The 16,484-nt window shown below is 44.5% G+C and overlaps 1 protein-coding gene across 1 annotated transcript; it reads left to right on the top strand.

Moving 5' to 3' along the window:
* Nucleotides 1–85: 85 nt before the first annotated feature.
* On the top strand, nt 86–15,909 carry zzz3 (zinc finger, ZZ-type containing 3; the record flags this gene model as incomplete). Its single annotated transcript, XM_071520913.1, has 10 exons — nt 86–156; nt 4,581–6,291; nt 8,961–9,099; nt 10,293–10,440; nt 10,608–10,720; nt 11,517–11,588; nt 12,016–12,117; nt 12,587–12,682; nt 12,826–12,986; nt 15,789–15,909. Coding segments are annotated over exons 2-10 (2,598 nt in total), but the record flags the coding sequence as incomplete, so codon positions are not given.
* Between the last annotated feature and the right edge of the window lie 575 nt (nt 15,910–16,484).

Below are 16,484 nucleotides of genomic sequence, written 5' to 3'. Positions count from 1 at the left end.
CAGTCTCTGACACATTGCACTCTTGACAGGGGCAAAAATGTACTGTACAGTGTTGCATTTTGATGAGCGCGGCTGAATCGGCTCACACACCCCGACTAGTTGACTGGATTGAAAACATGGCTGCTGCCGAATGAGCAGCAAATTTACGGAAGTGAGGTATGTGTAATTCTTGAGCTTCAAAAGCCATTTTAACAGTGAACGTCTAGTTTGGTGTGTATAATACAACCAATGATAAAACTTGAGTTTATTTGCTCACCAAAAAAGACTATGACCGGCATATTCGCAGTACGCAAATGCATCGGCAAAGTTGTGCGCCGAACAATCAGCTAGCGGGCTAGCTAACATTAGCCTTCTGCGGCTAGCTGTAGCAGCTAACTAGCTACCTGTCTACTGCTTAGTTGCTAACCATGCTACTTGTTTCTGTACGCAACACTTCAAATATAAACGTCGGCGTACCGTTAGTTGCTATTCACTCGCTCTCCATATAATCAAATATTGTTAGATGTACCATTTGTATCAGTGGTCTAGCTAGCTAGCTTGAATTCTAACGTTACTAACTGACATTATAATGTTAACTAAATGTGATACATCGCAGATCGCCACGATTCTTTTCTACTCGATGCAGTTAACAAGCAAACTAGCCAACATGGACAAGCTAAGCTAGCCAACTTGGCTAACTAGTCGTTCACAGAAAACTAGCTAGCTAACGCGTCAGTGTACTCTTACGTTATGTCGTTAGAAGCAATGCGTGTAAGTTATTACTTGAATTTCGTGGGTGCAACAGTCTGCAGCTTGGTGTCTCGTTAACGTTTTATATTTAGCTATTCAGCTAAGTTAGCTAGTTTGCTAACGTTAGCTCGCTAACCAACAAGCTAGGTCAAGTAATGTTCGGATGGAAGTTGGTCCATGCTAACGTTTAGCTTGCTCACCAGCTTATGTGCACATTAGGGTTGTTTTCCCCAATCTCGCTGGAGTTTAATAGTTAACTTTTGAGGTTCACCTGCTGCAAAGTAACGTTAACTTAGCAAGTGGCACGTGCAGTTGCAACACTATCTACGCTAGTCTAGTTAGTTTGACTGCATCCTCGTGCCTCCAACTTTGTCGGCGTTGGGCTCGCGGCAGCTGGTTAGCTAGGCGGTTGGGATTTGAGCGTTACTCATCGGTATGTTTATCAACACAACTTCGTGGATTTTGTGTTGCCTTCGGGCCTTGTGGAAGTATTTTACTACAGGTCAGCAGCGGATATGATTAGTCCAGCGCGACGGTAAAGATACTTCACAGCTTGTTTGTTTATCATTCGTTGGGTAACATATTTTTCTCAACCTAAGATCACGGACAGATCCATTACGGACGTTAGCTTAGCTAGTTTGCCACTTTGCTCTCCCAGTCCGCAACAATAGCCTACATACTTTGGTTGTTGGGTGTGTATTTACTTCTGCGTACAGCTAACGGTTCCAAATCTCTGGGTAAACTGTCTTTCATTCATGTTGAGAAAATTAGTGACAGTCAGATGGGCTAATGTTACTGTAACCAGCACGTGTTAACATAGTTCACAACTAAACACGCGCTTTAGAGAACAGGAAGTTGCTTGATTGAGAATTACTTTCTGTCATATCTTGAAGGTTGTACCCAGTTAGCTGCATTGATTCATAACATATATGTTGGGTTTGACACATTGCATTTTGGGCTTTAAAAGTTTGTGTTTACGGTTTGCCTGCCTGTCAGCACGGTACGTCCTTCTCAACCAATATGCCAGGCTCAGTTGCGACACAAGTAGACCAGAACAAGTGACTGTCATGCAACATATAATGTGAAGACTTTCATTAACGTGCTGTAATGCAATAGTACTCGAACAGAGAGAGGTCCTTGCAGGAATTCCTGAACCAGTTTGCTAGGATGTCCCCAACAAAGTAAGGGATAGTGTAATTTCACTGTTATTTCATTCATTAGAAGTTAGCACAGTGAGATAATGTCAGAATCTCTACTCTGTCCACCATTATATTATATATACTATATGTGTATATATTATATTACTGTTATATTGTTATACCTAGAGTAGAGACAGACAACAGAAATCTTGATGTGGGACAAATCCTTTATCAAATGAAGGTCTGTGGTCTAAAGCACATCTATTTGGGATTCATGGTATGAAAAGGTTTGGGAACCAATGCTGTAATGTATGTTTCACAGACTAGCCAAGGAGACCCCAGTAATTTCAAATCAGTTGGCTGTTTATTAGCCCTGCCACCGTCAGGAGGAGCTTGAACTGAGATAGTCAAATTTGGAAAATAATTGTCACCCCCTCTTAACAGCCAGTCATACAGGCTGCTGTTTGAAAATTATTAGGCACTGCCAGCTATGCCACCCACATGGTAATTATTGTGACAAGGAAGTGACTGAGAGTATATTTGACCAAATTCTAGACCACTGTATACAAACCTCAGGTTCTTATAAGGTTATTCATCTTAACTGTAACCCTGATACTTTTCTGAATGGTCAAGTGGTGATTAGGTTTCTAGTTTTTGAGAGCACCTCAGATGAGTAGGCCTAATTAGTTTTGTCGTGTTGAGTCTAAGGATGAGTGCTCAGTCTGAATAACCTGCCCCCTGTCCCCCCCTTTCTGTTTTTCTTTCTCTCCCTTATTTTATGCATGGTCAAATCACATTAGCTTTCTCAGCTTGAGTCTTTAGTGGAGTGTGAGTAATATGTGCATGTGGTAGTGCCTGTTCCAGGTGACTATTATCTTAGCTCCCACTAGGAATATTATCAAAATGTATTCGTTGCTAGTGTAGCCTCTGGCTTTGCTGTAGCTGTGGTAGCACAATGTAGGAAAAGGGAGGCTCGCTCCAGGAAAGGCAACTGAGAGCTTTTAAATCAGCTTTGGCAGAGGTAGGCTCACAGATTGAGGTAGCAGGAATTCATGTAAATGGGCACTGCGTTCACGGTGCTAATTGATGCTATAATTTCTGTCCTCTACAATGGGCTGCCGTGTCTCATCTCCTGTGAAAGGACAACAGTGAGATCATTCTCCCCCTGAATGTCACTTTAATACCTGCTCGATTTTATTGTCCTCTGTTGTCAGATTTATGAGATGAAGCCATGACCTCTTGTTATCTACGGGATACTTCAGCGGCCCACAGAACATGTTTGGGGGAGGGTTTTTTTTTGCGACTGAGAACATGCCAGGAAGTTAATCGTTATGTCCTAAGCAAGGCAGGAAAATAACTTTCCTGTCCACCAGCCACAATCTCAAATTTTACCAGGTACTTTCACTGTTTTATCTGCCAAAGAGATTATTCAGAATATAATAAGACCTCCAAATAATGATTGGCTACTTGCCAGAGTGGCTGGTAGAATACACTAACTTCTCAGCCAGGGAAAAACTTTACCAGCATTTTGCTGATTGCTGGTGTTAATTTGCAATGCTGGACCTAAGCCTACATGGCAGTTCACACTGTAAGCCAAGATTCCTGTTCTAATACATAGTGTTGATACTGTGCACAGCAATACACAATACACTCTATCTACAGGATACCTCCGCAACACACAGAACAAGTCTGGGGAGATTTGTTGTGCTTTAAAATGCATCAGGAAGTTAATCATCATGTCCTAAGCCTATATAGTTGCTCACACTGTAAGCCTGTAAGTTTCTTGTTGTACGAGTATTTCAATTTTGTTATATTCTGATAAGTTGCAGAAGGATAGCAGGCTGTTGGTCCATTGGCACACCTGTTATACAGAGATAAACAGCCTACTGTGTGATGTGTCGGTAATCAGTAAACCATATTTTTTCTTTGCACGAAAGAATAACTGGTATTCTTTGCAGGCACAAAATAACTGTCCCTGCTCGCATACATGCATATTCTGTACACAGAATGACACAGTTTATTTGGCTATTTTTGGTTGTGAGGCAGGTAGTGCACATTTCTGAAAATCACCTGCAGGTCAGAGTTAGATCAGGCCATTTTGATTTAGAGAACATGGTCATCCCCCTCTCATTTTATTATCTACAGGGCTGGAAAGGGTATTTTGTCTCTCGGGTTTTTGTCAGTTAAAATGCACATTGCACTCTAGTCACCTTTGTCTCTTCAATTACGAAGCACATACAGTTGAGCCTCAAAGCTGTGCTGACATTTGAAGTGTCCGAAGAGATTCTTTGAACTAGCTTTTATGCTAGATGAAAGAGTTGACCCTATTGTATCCCGTTCTATCTTCCGTCTATGTAACATCTCACACCTCTAAATGTATTTCCTTTGTACAGGCCTGGGATGAGACCTCTAGTTTTGCCTGTGGACAGAAGGTGTTGCTTAGCTACAATGACATGAGAAATCAATACCCCTTGGGTGCGCGCTGAGAAATGACCCAAGCAGTACTTAACATAAGCTTTTTGGTGGATGCTTTTATCCAAAGCGCCTTAGAGTACCTTAGCTGCAGACATTTTTAGCTTGGTTGGCCTCAGTGGGAATCAGACCCCTAACCCTGGCAATATTAGTGCCATGGTCTGCCCATTGAGCTGTACAGGGAAACATGTATTGGACATGTATTGCCTAATAAAGTGTGTCTCTGTGTGTGTTTTACAGGTGCCCACATTCTGCCGCAGAGGAGAGAGCACCAGGATGAGGAGACTGTAGGCACCCGCCGTAGTATGGCCGCGTCTCGTTCCTCGCGCGTCACAAGGTCATCAGTGGGGCTCAATGGATTGGATGAGAACTTTTGTGGTCGAACCCTCAGGAACCGCAGCATTGCCCAGCCAGAGGAGACCTCTGTGTCTCCGCTGCCCAGGGCCCGCTCGCCCAAGAAGAAACAGGACGCCAAGCAGGACACGAAGCAGGATACGAAGCAGGACGCAAAGCAGGACACCAAGCAGGATACAAAGCAGGACAGCCAGCAGGACAGCCAGCAGCAGGCCTCATTGCAGGGAAAGGTAGCTGACTGTAAGGCATCTTCAGCCGAGGGGGAGCAATGGACCAGCTCCAGAAAGCGGGGCATGTCCTGTTCAGAAAAGGACATTGGTCCAGAGAAGTCCGAGAACTGTGAGAGAGGGAAAGGGGCGCGGGATGCCTCTCCTCAAATCAAAAGGGCCAAGCGGTGCTCTCGTTCTGGAGAGTCTCAGGGACCTGAGGAGGACCCTCAGCCTCTGAAATCTGAAAGTCCCGTCTCTGTCCCAGAGCCCAGCAAGGACAGCAGCAGTGAAGATTTGCCCAGCCAAAACTCTGCTAACACAGCCCCCGCCTCACCTGTCCTCGGTAAAGAGGAAGGTGAGGTGAAGGAGGGTGAGGCAGAGGATGGTCATGTGGAGTGCTACGGGGCAGCCGAGCCCCCAAACGCTCACAAGGCCTCTAACGGACTTGGAGAGACTAAAACAGAGGATAAGGAACCTAGCACGCTCACTGGAGAGCCTAGCGCAAGTCCCACCTCTGCCACCAACTGCCCTTCGCTGCTCAACGGTAGCCAGGCGGGGGCTCCCTCATCCCCTGACCCCATTGTGCCTTGTAGAAACTCTGTCCCTGGGCAGACGGAGGTCAGTGGCTCAGGGGAATCGCCGGTCTCACCTGCGCCGACATCGGAGGCTGTTCCAGAGGATCCTGTCCCTGAGTTGATAGTGGCCAAGGAGCAGGAGGTGGAGGAGGCAGAGGTGGATGTGGTGGGCGAGTCTGTGTGTCTGGCCCACGAGGAGCAAGTGACAGAGGGTGAGAGCAGTGCCAACGGCCGGCCGCCCACACCGGTTCAGGAAGCTACTGCCTCCACCTCCTCCTCCTCCACCGCCACTAACGTGAACAATAGCCCAATCAACAACAACAACAACAGCAACTCAGGAGAAACCACACCCCCACTAGCACCAACCCCTTCCCCCACAGAGCCAGGATGCAATCCCTCAGTATCCGGCACACCCCCTTCTTTCACAGAGCCCCACGAACACAGATACACCCTGCGGACTTCACCCAGGAGGGCTGCCACTGGTGGCAAAACCTCCTCCCCCAAGCCCAGCTCCCCTCCTAGAGACAATGGTCCCCTGAGGGAAGAAGGGGAGGTGGTGGTGGAGGAGGACTGCCCCATGCTGGAGGAGCCCGCTCCCTCGGACACTGTGGGCCCCTCCAGTGAGGAGCGGGCCTCTGTGGCTCCTGGGGACCGGGCAGGTTGTGTGGACAGTGGGGCTGTGGAGGGCGAAGAGGCCGGGACCAGCAAGGAGCCAACACGCAGCCAGACTGCAGAGGAGGAGGAGGAGGAGGAGGAGGAACCAGACGTGTATTACTTTGAGTCCGACCACCTGGCTCTTAAACACAACAAAGAGTATGTGGGAGCCGCCCCCCCCCCCCCCCCCCAGGGATACTGTTCTCTGTTGTCTCTTCTCCTTCTGTTGATGTAGCTCTGTCTTTGAACACACGTACTGATCAGTTTATTCTGTGATCATTGCGTTAGTTATGGTCTGCGGCTTTGAATAAACTGGAGGTGCTGTTGAGTTGATGAGGATTTGTATGTATGTATACTAAGCATATTTTGATATTTTGCAAGTGCAGAATTCTATCAAGGGTCAAGATTTGTTTTTCAGTTTACTCATTTGTCAGTGTTTAATACACAGAGGATGAATTTTATTGTGGCCAACACATTATTGACTGTGTTTGCGTGCAGACAGTATTCTGGATATTCCTTGTTATTTGGTCTGTATGATCATGGAAACCAAGCTTGCGCTGGTGAAGGAAAAACAACTCAAAATGCCATATAATGTTTACATGCCTCAATATCGGAATATCACAAATATCACATTAAGGTTTCTTTTAAGATTAATTTAGTGGTGGTGGCCCACCACAGCTAGAACAAGATTGAATGTAGGCCTAAATACAATGAAAAATCATCATCACACGCCATTTACCTGCACCAACCCATAAACATAATTATCTCAGTTATTAAGGGAATATTGGTGTGCATGTAAATATAGCCACGGTCTCAGTTGATAATGGGGTTTTACATCTTGTTAAACATTTCATTTCCACCTTCAATCTGGTGCTGTGTTTGTGTGAATTAGCTGCCAATTTTTGGATTTCTGAAACCCTAGGAGATTGGATGATAAAACGTCTTTGATGATTGCCTCTGTTCTCTCCTCTATTCCTTGATTAGAAGTAAACCATAAGACATGTTAGTGGATTTCTCAGTGTCAGGTTATGTTCATAGCTTTGTGAGGACTTGTCACATAGGATTGGGTGTGTATCCTTATGCTAGTGGACAGGTTGTCCCATGTTGCGCTCAGTCAGGCTCTGCTAACTGTGCTGTGGCCGGTCAGCTGATCCGTGTAGCATCTTCACAGGAGGGGGAGCGGGGGCTTCTGGGGCTTGGAGACGTCCTCAGTTGAGACCTCTTTGTCATCCGTTAGATGCCAGTATTAGTGAGAGGTTCTGATTTGGGAGAATTGCTTTAGAATAGGATTTCACTACTCTCATATTGCCTGGTAATTTGATCAGTTGAAGTTTTTGTGCCATGCCAAGGTTTGGTTGTGCTGAGTAAGAGGATTTTTGAAGGCTCAAATCAATGCAGTGAGGAGTCATTTTTACGGAAGCATGACTGGGCATTTTAGGTTGTTGAATATGGTGAATTGACACTGACTTCATTGATGATGTGTGTAGATGACGGCTTATGTTTGTGTATTACAGCGTTATGGATTTCAACACATTTCCCTCTGGCTCAATCACTTTAAGCTTTCAAAAAGCAAGCACCTTTATGGCTTTGACATAGCAACTCTCTTCTACTGGCTATCCTTTCATTTGGCACCGGTGTTTGGCAGTGGACCTTGGGCCCAGTAGGTGGCAATGGAACACCAGGCATGTCCCTGGACACCTGGAGGGATGCCAGAGTGCTGAGAAGCAAAGCCAAGTCCTTATATCCCTAGGACAGATTAATGTACAGATCATCTATTAATCTGAGAGAGTCTGCAAGTTTCAGTTTCTATTTGTTGCGGCAGAGATCAGACATTTGAATCAGAATCATTCAGCAAAACAGCAAATGCGCGTAGTTACACAGTACATAATGACACATGGTACAAGGTCAGCAGGCCCTCACACAGTGTAAAGGGACGTGTCTGAATGCTGATGAAGGGATATGAGGTTAAACACAGTTGACTTGCTTGAACGTTTGGCTTCATCGTGTAGGATTTTAGAAACACTGGCAGCTACTGAATGAATTGTGTCCTGTGCATTGATTTTCATTCATGTCCTGTTAAGGGAGATTGATCCACTCCGCCTCACTGAGCACCTGCATGAGGTTATAGAGACCAGGCTATGAAGGAACGCCGTAATGTTCCTGTTGATTCCTCCACCGCAGCTCGCACTGTAAGGCTTCTGAGTCAATACCACACTTAGTCATTCAGAGCTCAGTTTGCAGTTCCTCTATTGCCCCTGAGGGTGTGAGTGGAAAGGTCAGGCTTCTCCAGCACTGAAGTCTCCTTAAACACTGCAAAGCCCGAGTGTTTGTCACGCAATGCTTTTGATATTTGCTATGAAATCTGACTGTGGATGTGCACATTTATTGATCAGGCCAAATGTTTTAATGTATTTTCTCTTACCAGGGCAACTAACTTATTATTTACCAGCCACTGTGCCTGGTGGGTTACACTTTGACAAATACATGAGGTAATTGTTTTTCTCCAATAGAAAAGCACCTCAGAGTGAGTTAGGCATTTGCCAAAGTGGCTTGTAGACTTGATAAGCTTTCCAGAACAGCCAAACTTTACCAGCGTTTGTCTGGTGGCTTGTGATAATTTCCCTTCAGCCTCACTAACGCCCTGAACACATTCCTCAGAAAATAGGTGAAACAGATGGCAGCACACCTCTTCATCAGCGCCACAGTTGAATTATGCATGGTCCGGGGTCTAAAAGTTTGATGCGCTGCTGCATGGCAAGTGTCAGGTTAAATAATGTAAGCGGTCCCTTCCTTCCAGTCGTGTCTAACCTCGCTCCCCTCTGTGTCAGTTATCAGAGACTGCTGCAGACCATTGGGGTGCTTGAGGCCCAGCGCACGCAGGCCATCATGGACCTGGAGACTCTGGCGCTCGACCAGAGAGAGGCACTCACTGACCCCATCAGCTTTGTGGAGCAGCTGCAGAAACGGGTAACAAAAATACAGACTCTTCTCCTTGATACACCACAGAGTGTGGAGCCCAGGAGCGCCTGTCCTGGTGGGGAAAAATTTATTTGGTGATAACGAAGTATTAACTTGCACGCACAACATGCTATTGTGTGCACATGATATATAAATAATGCTCACAATTTGCATTAAAAAGTGTGTAATTAGACATACAATGTGCGCACGTAATAAGTTAATATATAGAGCCAGTACAGTTGTAGCCCACTGGGATGGGACTGGGGGTAGACTGGGAGGTGGGGAGGATTGGGAGGATGAGTAGGAGAGATCAGGGGGTTGGGAAAAGAGAGGGCAGTTTTATATTTTGTATATTATATGATGATCTTGTATTATGTATACCAGAACCTTTTGAAAATTCAATAAAGAGATGTTTAGAAAAATATATATATATATAGAGCCAGTGCCACTGCACCAATCCCTTTCTGAGACTTGGTGTTGCCTGTTGACCAATACTCTGTAACATCCCTCAAGCTTGCATATTGATGATAGTAGAGCCCACTAGCTCTCAATATGTCAGTCATCAGTTGTGTCTTAGTAATGTGTTGCATGGCAAGTCTTGTCAGTAGGTAATGCCTTGATAACTCATCCCCACTTTTTTTATTAACTTGTGGGTATGTGTTAATTAATTTGTTTGCACAAATTATGAAATTGTGCACACAAAATAATGAAAATGACGGGTGTCTTTGGTTGGAATGAAAACCTGCATATTCGGCACAATTGCCCACCTCTGGTCTTAAATCAAGATAAAGGAATGACCAGAAAGCCACTACTCATGGATCTAAAGTTGCGCTCCGGCTCATAAGGGGTTAAGACATCAGTGATATAACTGGGGGCCAAACCTATAAAATACAAATAGTAATGCCTGGCCATCTTAATTGTATTAAGCAGTAACTGGACTTCAGAGCAGGGCTCTAAAAGAAAAGCTTACAAAGTGCTTTACAAAAAGGCATAAAAACAAGGAATAAAGTTATTTAAAACATAAACAAAAAGCTGGCAAAATCCAAATAACACAAAATGCATAATAACAAGTCTCTGAATTTGCCAAAGTAGTGTTTGTTTCTCTCCTGCCCTCGCCTCTCTGACCTTACCGCAGTAAGGTTAACGGAGGTCATAAGGTCACTTATTGACAGATTCTGACCCCTGACTCTGCTGACCCTCAGGTGAATCTGGGCCTGCCCTGCCCCCAGCGAGTCGTCCAGCTGCCTGATATTGCGTGGGAGCAATACACCTCAGGCCTGGGCGACTTTGAGAGGGAGTTCTGTGACAAGAAACGCAAAACCAGGCGGCTGAAGCTGATCTTCGACAAGGGCATGTAGAAATAAAGAAATCTTATTTGTAATCTAAAGAAGTTATTTGTCTTTATCTTGTAGCTCCTGCAATTTTTCATCAAGATAGAGTCCAGGGAGATTCTTTGAAATTTTAGATTCTTTTAAAATAATTCAAAAATGCTAATTCTGCTCATTTCCTCCCCTCAGGTTTGCCTGCTCGACCAAAAAGTCCTGTGGAACCGAAGAAGGAAGGCGAACCCTCCACCATGTACTCCTCTCTGCCCACTAGTGACGCCCCTGAGAACGGCAGGCAATCACAGGTAACGCCTCTACTCTCTGCTCAAATAATCTCTACAGCACACATAAGCCACTTCTGTCATCACAACGGCAAGAAAACAATTGTCTCCCAGTGTATCATTAGTGGATTAACCAGGCGCTGGTGCAGCTACATGCTCTCCTAACTGTAGCTGGTGAGTCACCGGTTTCCTGCAAGGTGCCCTACATATCATCAGGTTATTGCCGTTTTTTACTGCGCCCGGCCTCCTCCAACCCCACCTCCCCCATTCTCACTCCTACTGGCAGAGTTAAGCATGCAGCACATGTGAGCACAAAAGATGGTATCTATGGAAACATGAGGAGTCCACCCCTCCCACTCCTGATTGCCACTTATTCTTGGCCTTTGTTATATGTGTGTGTGTGTGTGCGCGTGCTTGTGTGTGTGTGTCTTCCCTCATTGTATGGGCAGTAAGGTTTCACTTTAATTGATCCTGGAGATTAGACGGCTCCAAGGACTTAGCACCGAGCAAACAACTGCTTGATTATTTCTTTTTCGTTTCCCCCGTTTTTATTTTGCAAGCGCATTTGCATTCTCCCAGACTACGCTCTCTGAATTCTAAAGGGATTTTGTTTGTCAGTCAAAAGAGTTGCTGTTTTTCCCCATCTTCCCACAATGGCACATCTCCAGTCACATCTGACAGCCCGGCATTCTCTGTCGAACTGACAGATTCAGTGCACCAGGCAGTTCATATGCGGCGATCTCTTCAAATGGAGGAGTGCCCATTATTTTTGTATCTTGTCAGTCTTTTAACATGTCTGTCACTCGTGTCTTCCTGACAGATGATCAGGGGGAGGTTATGTCATTCGAGCAAGCCTGACACATTTAACCAGCTGTGGACTGTGGAGGAACAGGTGAGTAGCAAGGCTGGAAGAGGATGCACTATGTTTTATCATGATCAGTTTGCTCACCAAGCACAGTGAATATACAGGAGTTTCTTGTTGATACTGCCAACATATTTCCAGTCCACATATGAAAAGTTTAATTTCAAAACACCATTTCTCATTTTGATGTTAAAAAAATCGTCATTAACAATCTATAAAATATACCGAATTCAATCTTTAAAATCTTTATTTTGTCAAACAAAAGCTGATATTGCATACTTTTAAAAAAATTTGTGCTACCAACCTGTTTAAATTGTGGATGTGTTGTTTTGGAACGAAAGCTTCATATATACATTCCACATTGATGTATCAGTGGAGAGTATTAGCAGTCATGCAGTGAAGAAATCTGTATTTTCCCAACAGGGTTTTCACCTGGTGTTTTGTGTGTCTTTTATAGAAAAAACTGGAGCAACTTCTCCTTAAGTTCCCTCCTGAGGAAGTAGAGTCCAAAAGATGGCAGAAGATTGCTGATGAGCTCGGCAACAGAACAGCAAAACAGGTGACTTTCATATATTGATGCACATTAGAGCGGCAGGACTAACCAGGAAAACATGCCAGTGTGGTACACACTTATTCCTTGCTTGGTTCGGATTAATTGATTTATTTGCAAATATAAAAATGATAAAACAAAGCAAAGAAAATGTATAGATTTTGCAGGTGAGATAAAATGAAAAACAAGGCTATCTCACCAAATGTAAACATCTATTTTATATTTTTATCAGCCTGTCATGATGTTAACCACGTGGACTTTTGCAAATCTGGCTGTCTTCACTATCAAAACACACTGTTAAATGGAATGAATCATGTTGCACTGCTAAAAGGTATCGACAGACTGGTGGCATCACTTGTGTGTTGATTGCATCCCGCAAGTATCTGGATGATACATGCGTGTGACCTCAATTACTTCACGCTGCTGTTTCTCTGTTGGAAATCATTAACGCTACCATTTTCCTGTTAAAACATTCCAGGTTGCCAGTAGGGTTCAAAAGTACTTCATCAAACTGACAAAAGCTGGTATCCCTGTGCCTGGAAGAACACCCAACATGTGCATGTACACTAAAAAGGTAACCATTACCCCTTCACCAATCCATTAACTGTACCCAGTTACTAATCCCATCAAAACAAATCTTGGTTTACATTCTTAATGAACCTGTTAATGATGCATGGCTGCTTTGGTAACATCACCGGTGTGTGTTTTGTTACCCAGGCGTCCAATAAGCGGCAGCACCACCTTAACAAGCACCTGTACCGGCCGTCGACTTTCCTGACCTCCTACGAGCCTCCGGTCTACATGGAGGAAGAGGACGAGCGCGCGGCGTATTACAGCAGCGTGCAGGACCCCTCTGCTGATGAATCGGTCAGCCACAAGTCAAACCTCTCTCTCTCTCTCTCATTCTCTGTTTTCTGTCTCTGTGTGTCAACAGGCAGTAGTGAACCTTCCTTCTCAATACACTTAACTGTTTAAGGCCACAAAAACGTCTACAGCTCTCTTGCTTCCTTTTTTCTCCATTTTCTTCTGTGTGTTGGGTTTGGTGTAGGTGGTCATGTTTTGGGGGCAAAGTTGTCCAGCAATCGACCAATCAGATCCCGTATTCCCCCTCTCTCTCCGTTTTGAGTGGCAGGAAAACCAAAACAGGGAAATGACTGGGCCAACTTTCAAGACATTCTGGTTTTCGACGGTCCTGGTTTGAACACAGTTTATTTCCTTGTCTTAACGTTCATACAGTTAATTTAACATTAGCAGCTGAAGCTATGTGGAGAGGTTTGTTAATTGTTGCGTTGCCTCAGCCGGAGACACTGCAGGCTCTCTGCAGGGAGAGAAGCCAAAGACCGGGCCAAAAACGACTTGCTCCGGCTACTTGACTAGTATTGATGGTATTGACTGGAGCTTTTTCGGCTATAAACGAGCAGCTATTTTCAGCTCATTGTAAGTGTGTTGCAGCGAGAAACAATAGTTTATGTCCTTGCTCAAATTTTCTAGCTATAAATTAAAGCGTAATCAGCACAGTGTCACTCTAGAATCGGTATCTTGCTCCCACAACTTGTTTGCCTTAGTGCTCCGTAATGTTGTGCACACCCAAGCAAGCCACTTGCAGTGGCGGTCAGGCTTGAAATAACTGTGGAGAGACATTCAAAGGGAGCTGTGTGTGTTCAAGGGAGAGACAGACAGAGTGTTTTCAGTGTTTCATGGTGTTAAATGTGGATGTCATGCACTTCAAGATTCACCCCGTCTGAGACTTAAATCATTTATAGGCCTAAGTAGGTTGCCTTGGGTCTTCTTGATTTTTGTTGTTTGTGTGATGTTGAAATCATTTTAGCGTAGATGCTGGGAATAACTGGAAATTTTGAATGTACAATATACTTGGGTTTGATTCTTTAAGATGGTCTGCTTCAAAAACAGAGTAGGTGGCGCGCTGAAAACTAGCACTATTTACTTTTCAATTGTTTAATATACAATTAAACCCTCCCCCCTCTTCTTTTTCATTTCCCTGATCACATCCCTGGCTGTGGTTCTTTGCTGCCTAATTCGGCTAATCACAATCTCACATCTCCTCCCTCTCACTGTCCACAGTCGTAACTTCTTCCCCTCTGTTAGCAGTGACCTATAAGATAAAGGCTGGTGAAAGCTGCTTGTTACGTGCCTGTGGGATGTATGTGTCTTATACCCATCTAGTCCATATGCATCAGTTTCAGACGAGGGGAAGTAAGCAACTGTGACTTTGCTCCCCGGGGAAAACTCCCTGCCTCGTCCCTTATGTCCGCTTTCCTGTGGTAGCCTGCCTCTCTCCCCTTTAACACCTTTGGATGAAACGAAGTAGTTGGCCCTTGATCATACACGTTTGTACTTTTTTTTTTTTTTCAATCAGGGCAGTGTGTGCTGTTGAAAATGACTAAACAGGCGGGGGCGGGGGGCTGGCTCAGACCCAGCCTCGACTCTCCTTCCATCTGAACTGTGTGACTCCTCACGCTCGCCGTTATCCAAGCGCTGACATTTTCTCTCTCTCCCTCTGATGGCAGTAACCTTTAAGTAAAACCAGGTCGCTGTGCCCTACTGAGAACACAGGCTGCCGGATCCACCGGCGCGTTAACAAAACCTCTAACACCGCCGGTGTGGAGCAAACTCACAAAGGTGTTGCCAGCATGGGCCGCAAGAATTTCTCACTTCACCAAGTTGTCCTTTACTTTGGCTGTGTTTGCGGGAGGCCATGAGAGACGGGGGAGGGCAAACGCGTTGGCAGCTTAGCAGAATTTCAGCCCTGGCGCTCCACAGAGCCATTCACTGTCATGACTTGGAAGTGCGACTGAGAGATTTGTTGCAAATACTAATGTGATACACTTCGTTGATCTCTGTAGGAAAATTGTGTTTCCATTTGCCCCCCTCCACAAGGGAGTCAGAGGTCAGGGCCAGGTACAAAACAGCATTCCTGGAGCTGGCAGGGATTCAATGTTTTGCTGAAGGACACATGGGCTCGAACCCAGGTCCTTTAGCTGAAGGACAGTCTGTCTACTAACTCCAACACCTGGCTGCCCAAATAGAAAAAAGCCTATTGTTCTGTTTTTAAAATGTATTTATTTTATCAGCAGCACAATTAAGACGTACAACAAAAAGCAATAGAAAACAGCAGGTTTTGAAAAACCTCCCCTAGGAGAAATATTATTATAAACAGAAGGGGAGACACAGTGTGCATTGTAGCAGATTAAAAAGAATACACTGAAGTTGTAGATAGACGAACATGAATAGGATCGAGTGAATATATATTTATTCATTATGGGCAAGTTATGTATGTAATTATGTTTATGGATAAATTGCCCTTGCTCGGCTAAAATTAGACCGATCAATAGTTGTAGCAGCAGTTTTCCTGTAGGCTATAAAACATCTAGAGAATTGCTAGAATAGCTGTGTCAAAATGGATTCCCAGAGGGCTATAGAGATGTTTTGTATGTGGATGCACTAATGCTTATCATTTGTTTCCTCTCCCTCTCGTGTGTGTGTAGTGTGTGTGTGTGTGTGTGTAGTAGTGTGTGTATGTGTGTGTGTGTGTGTGTGTGTGTGTGTGTGTGTGTGTGTGTGTGTGTGTGTGTGTGTTTACATGCATATACATTTGTCTGGGGTGTGCCTGCATGTATCTATGTGTGTCACTTTTGCATTGCCTAGACCTACAGTATAAGTCAAGAGCTAAAGTTGAGACACTTGCCGGAGTACAAGGAGCTTTTGGAGCTGAAGCGGCTGAAGAAGCAGAAGCTACGGGAGATCCAGGAGAGCGCTGTGGTGCAGCACATAGGCTACAAGGTGAAGCCCTACGCTCCTCTGTTCAACACATCCATACATATACAGTGAATTGATATTCATTCAAAATAAATCATATGATAACCCCAATGACATACCCGTGTTCACAGCCACCGGCCCTTTCCTCAAACATTTAAGTCAGGTTTCTACACAGGCGTTCACCCTGTTTTATCTGCAGGAGGGATAGTGACATCACATGGTGTGTATTGGTGAAATAAAAAACAAATGCCACAAAATCATTGGATTGAAGAGGTTCAAGTGGCTACATGTACATCATATTGAAATGGTGTTCAGCACAGCTACAGCCTGTGTGAACATGTAGATGATTCAGGAGGCATCAGGATGTTACCTCGATGATTCTTTTGCAAACACTCTTTGTTGACGTCATGTTTAAATGCAAAACTATATAATTCTCACTACGCATGTAGTCAGCATCCATATTACATGAAATCTGTTCTGTGTTTTATTGTCCTACAACTAGGGCTGCAACTAACGATTACTTTCATTTTTGATTAATCTATTAATAATTTTTTGATTAATTATTTAGTCTATAAAATGTCAAAAATAATGACAAATGC

This window comes from Centroberyx affinis, unplaced genomic scaffold, assembly GCF_046629955.1.
Source record: "Centroberyx affinis isolate AG114_WGS23_722 - 3 ecotype Tasmania unplaced genomic scaffold, CSIRO-AGI_Caff_v1 ptg000835l_1, whole genome shotgun sequence".
In the NCBI taxonomy this organism is placed as follows: domain Eukaryota; kingdom Metazoa; phylum Chordata; class Actinopteri; order Beryciformes; family Berycidae; genus Centroberyx; species Centroberyx affinis.
The sequence above is the reverse complement of the archived record's forward strand: the minus strand, read 5'-3'. Positions and strand labels throughout refer to the sequence as shown.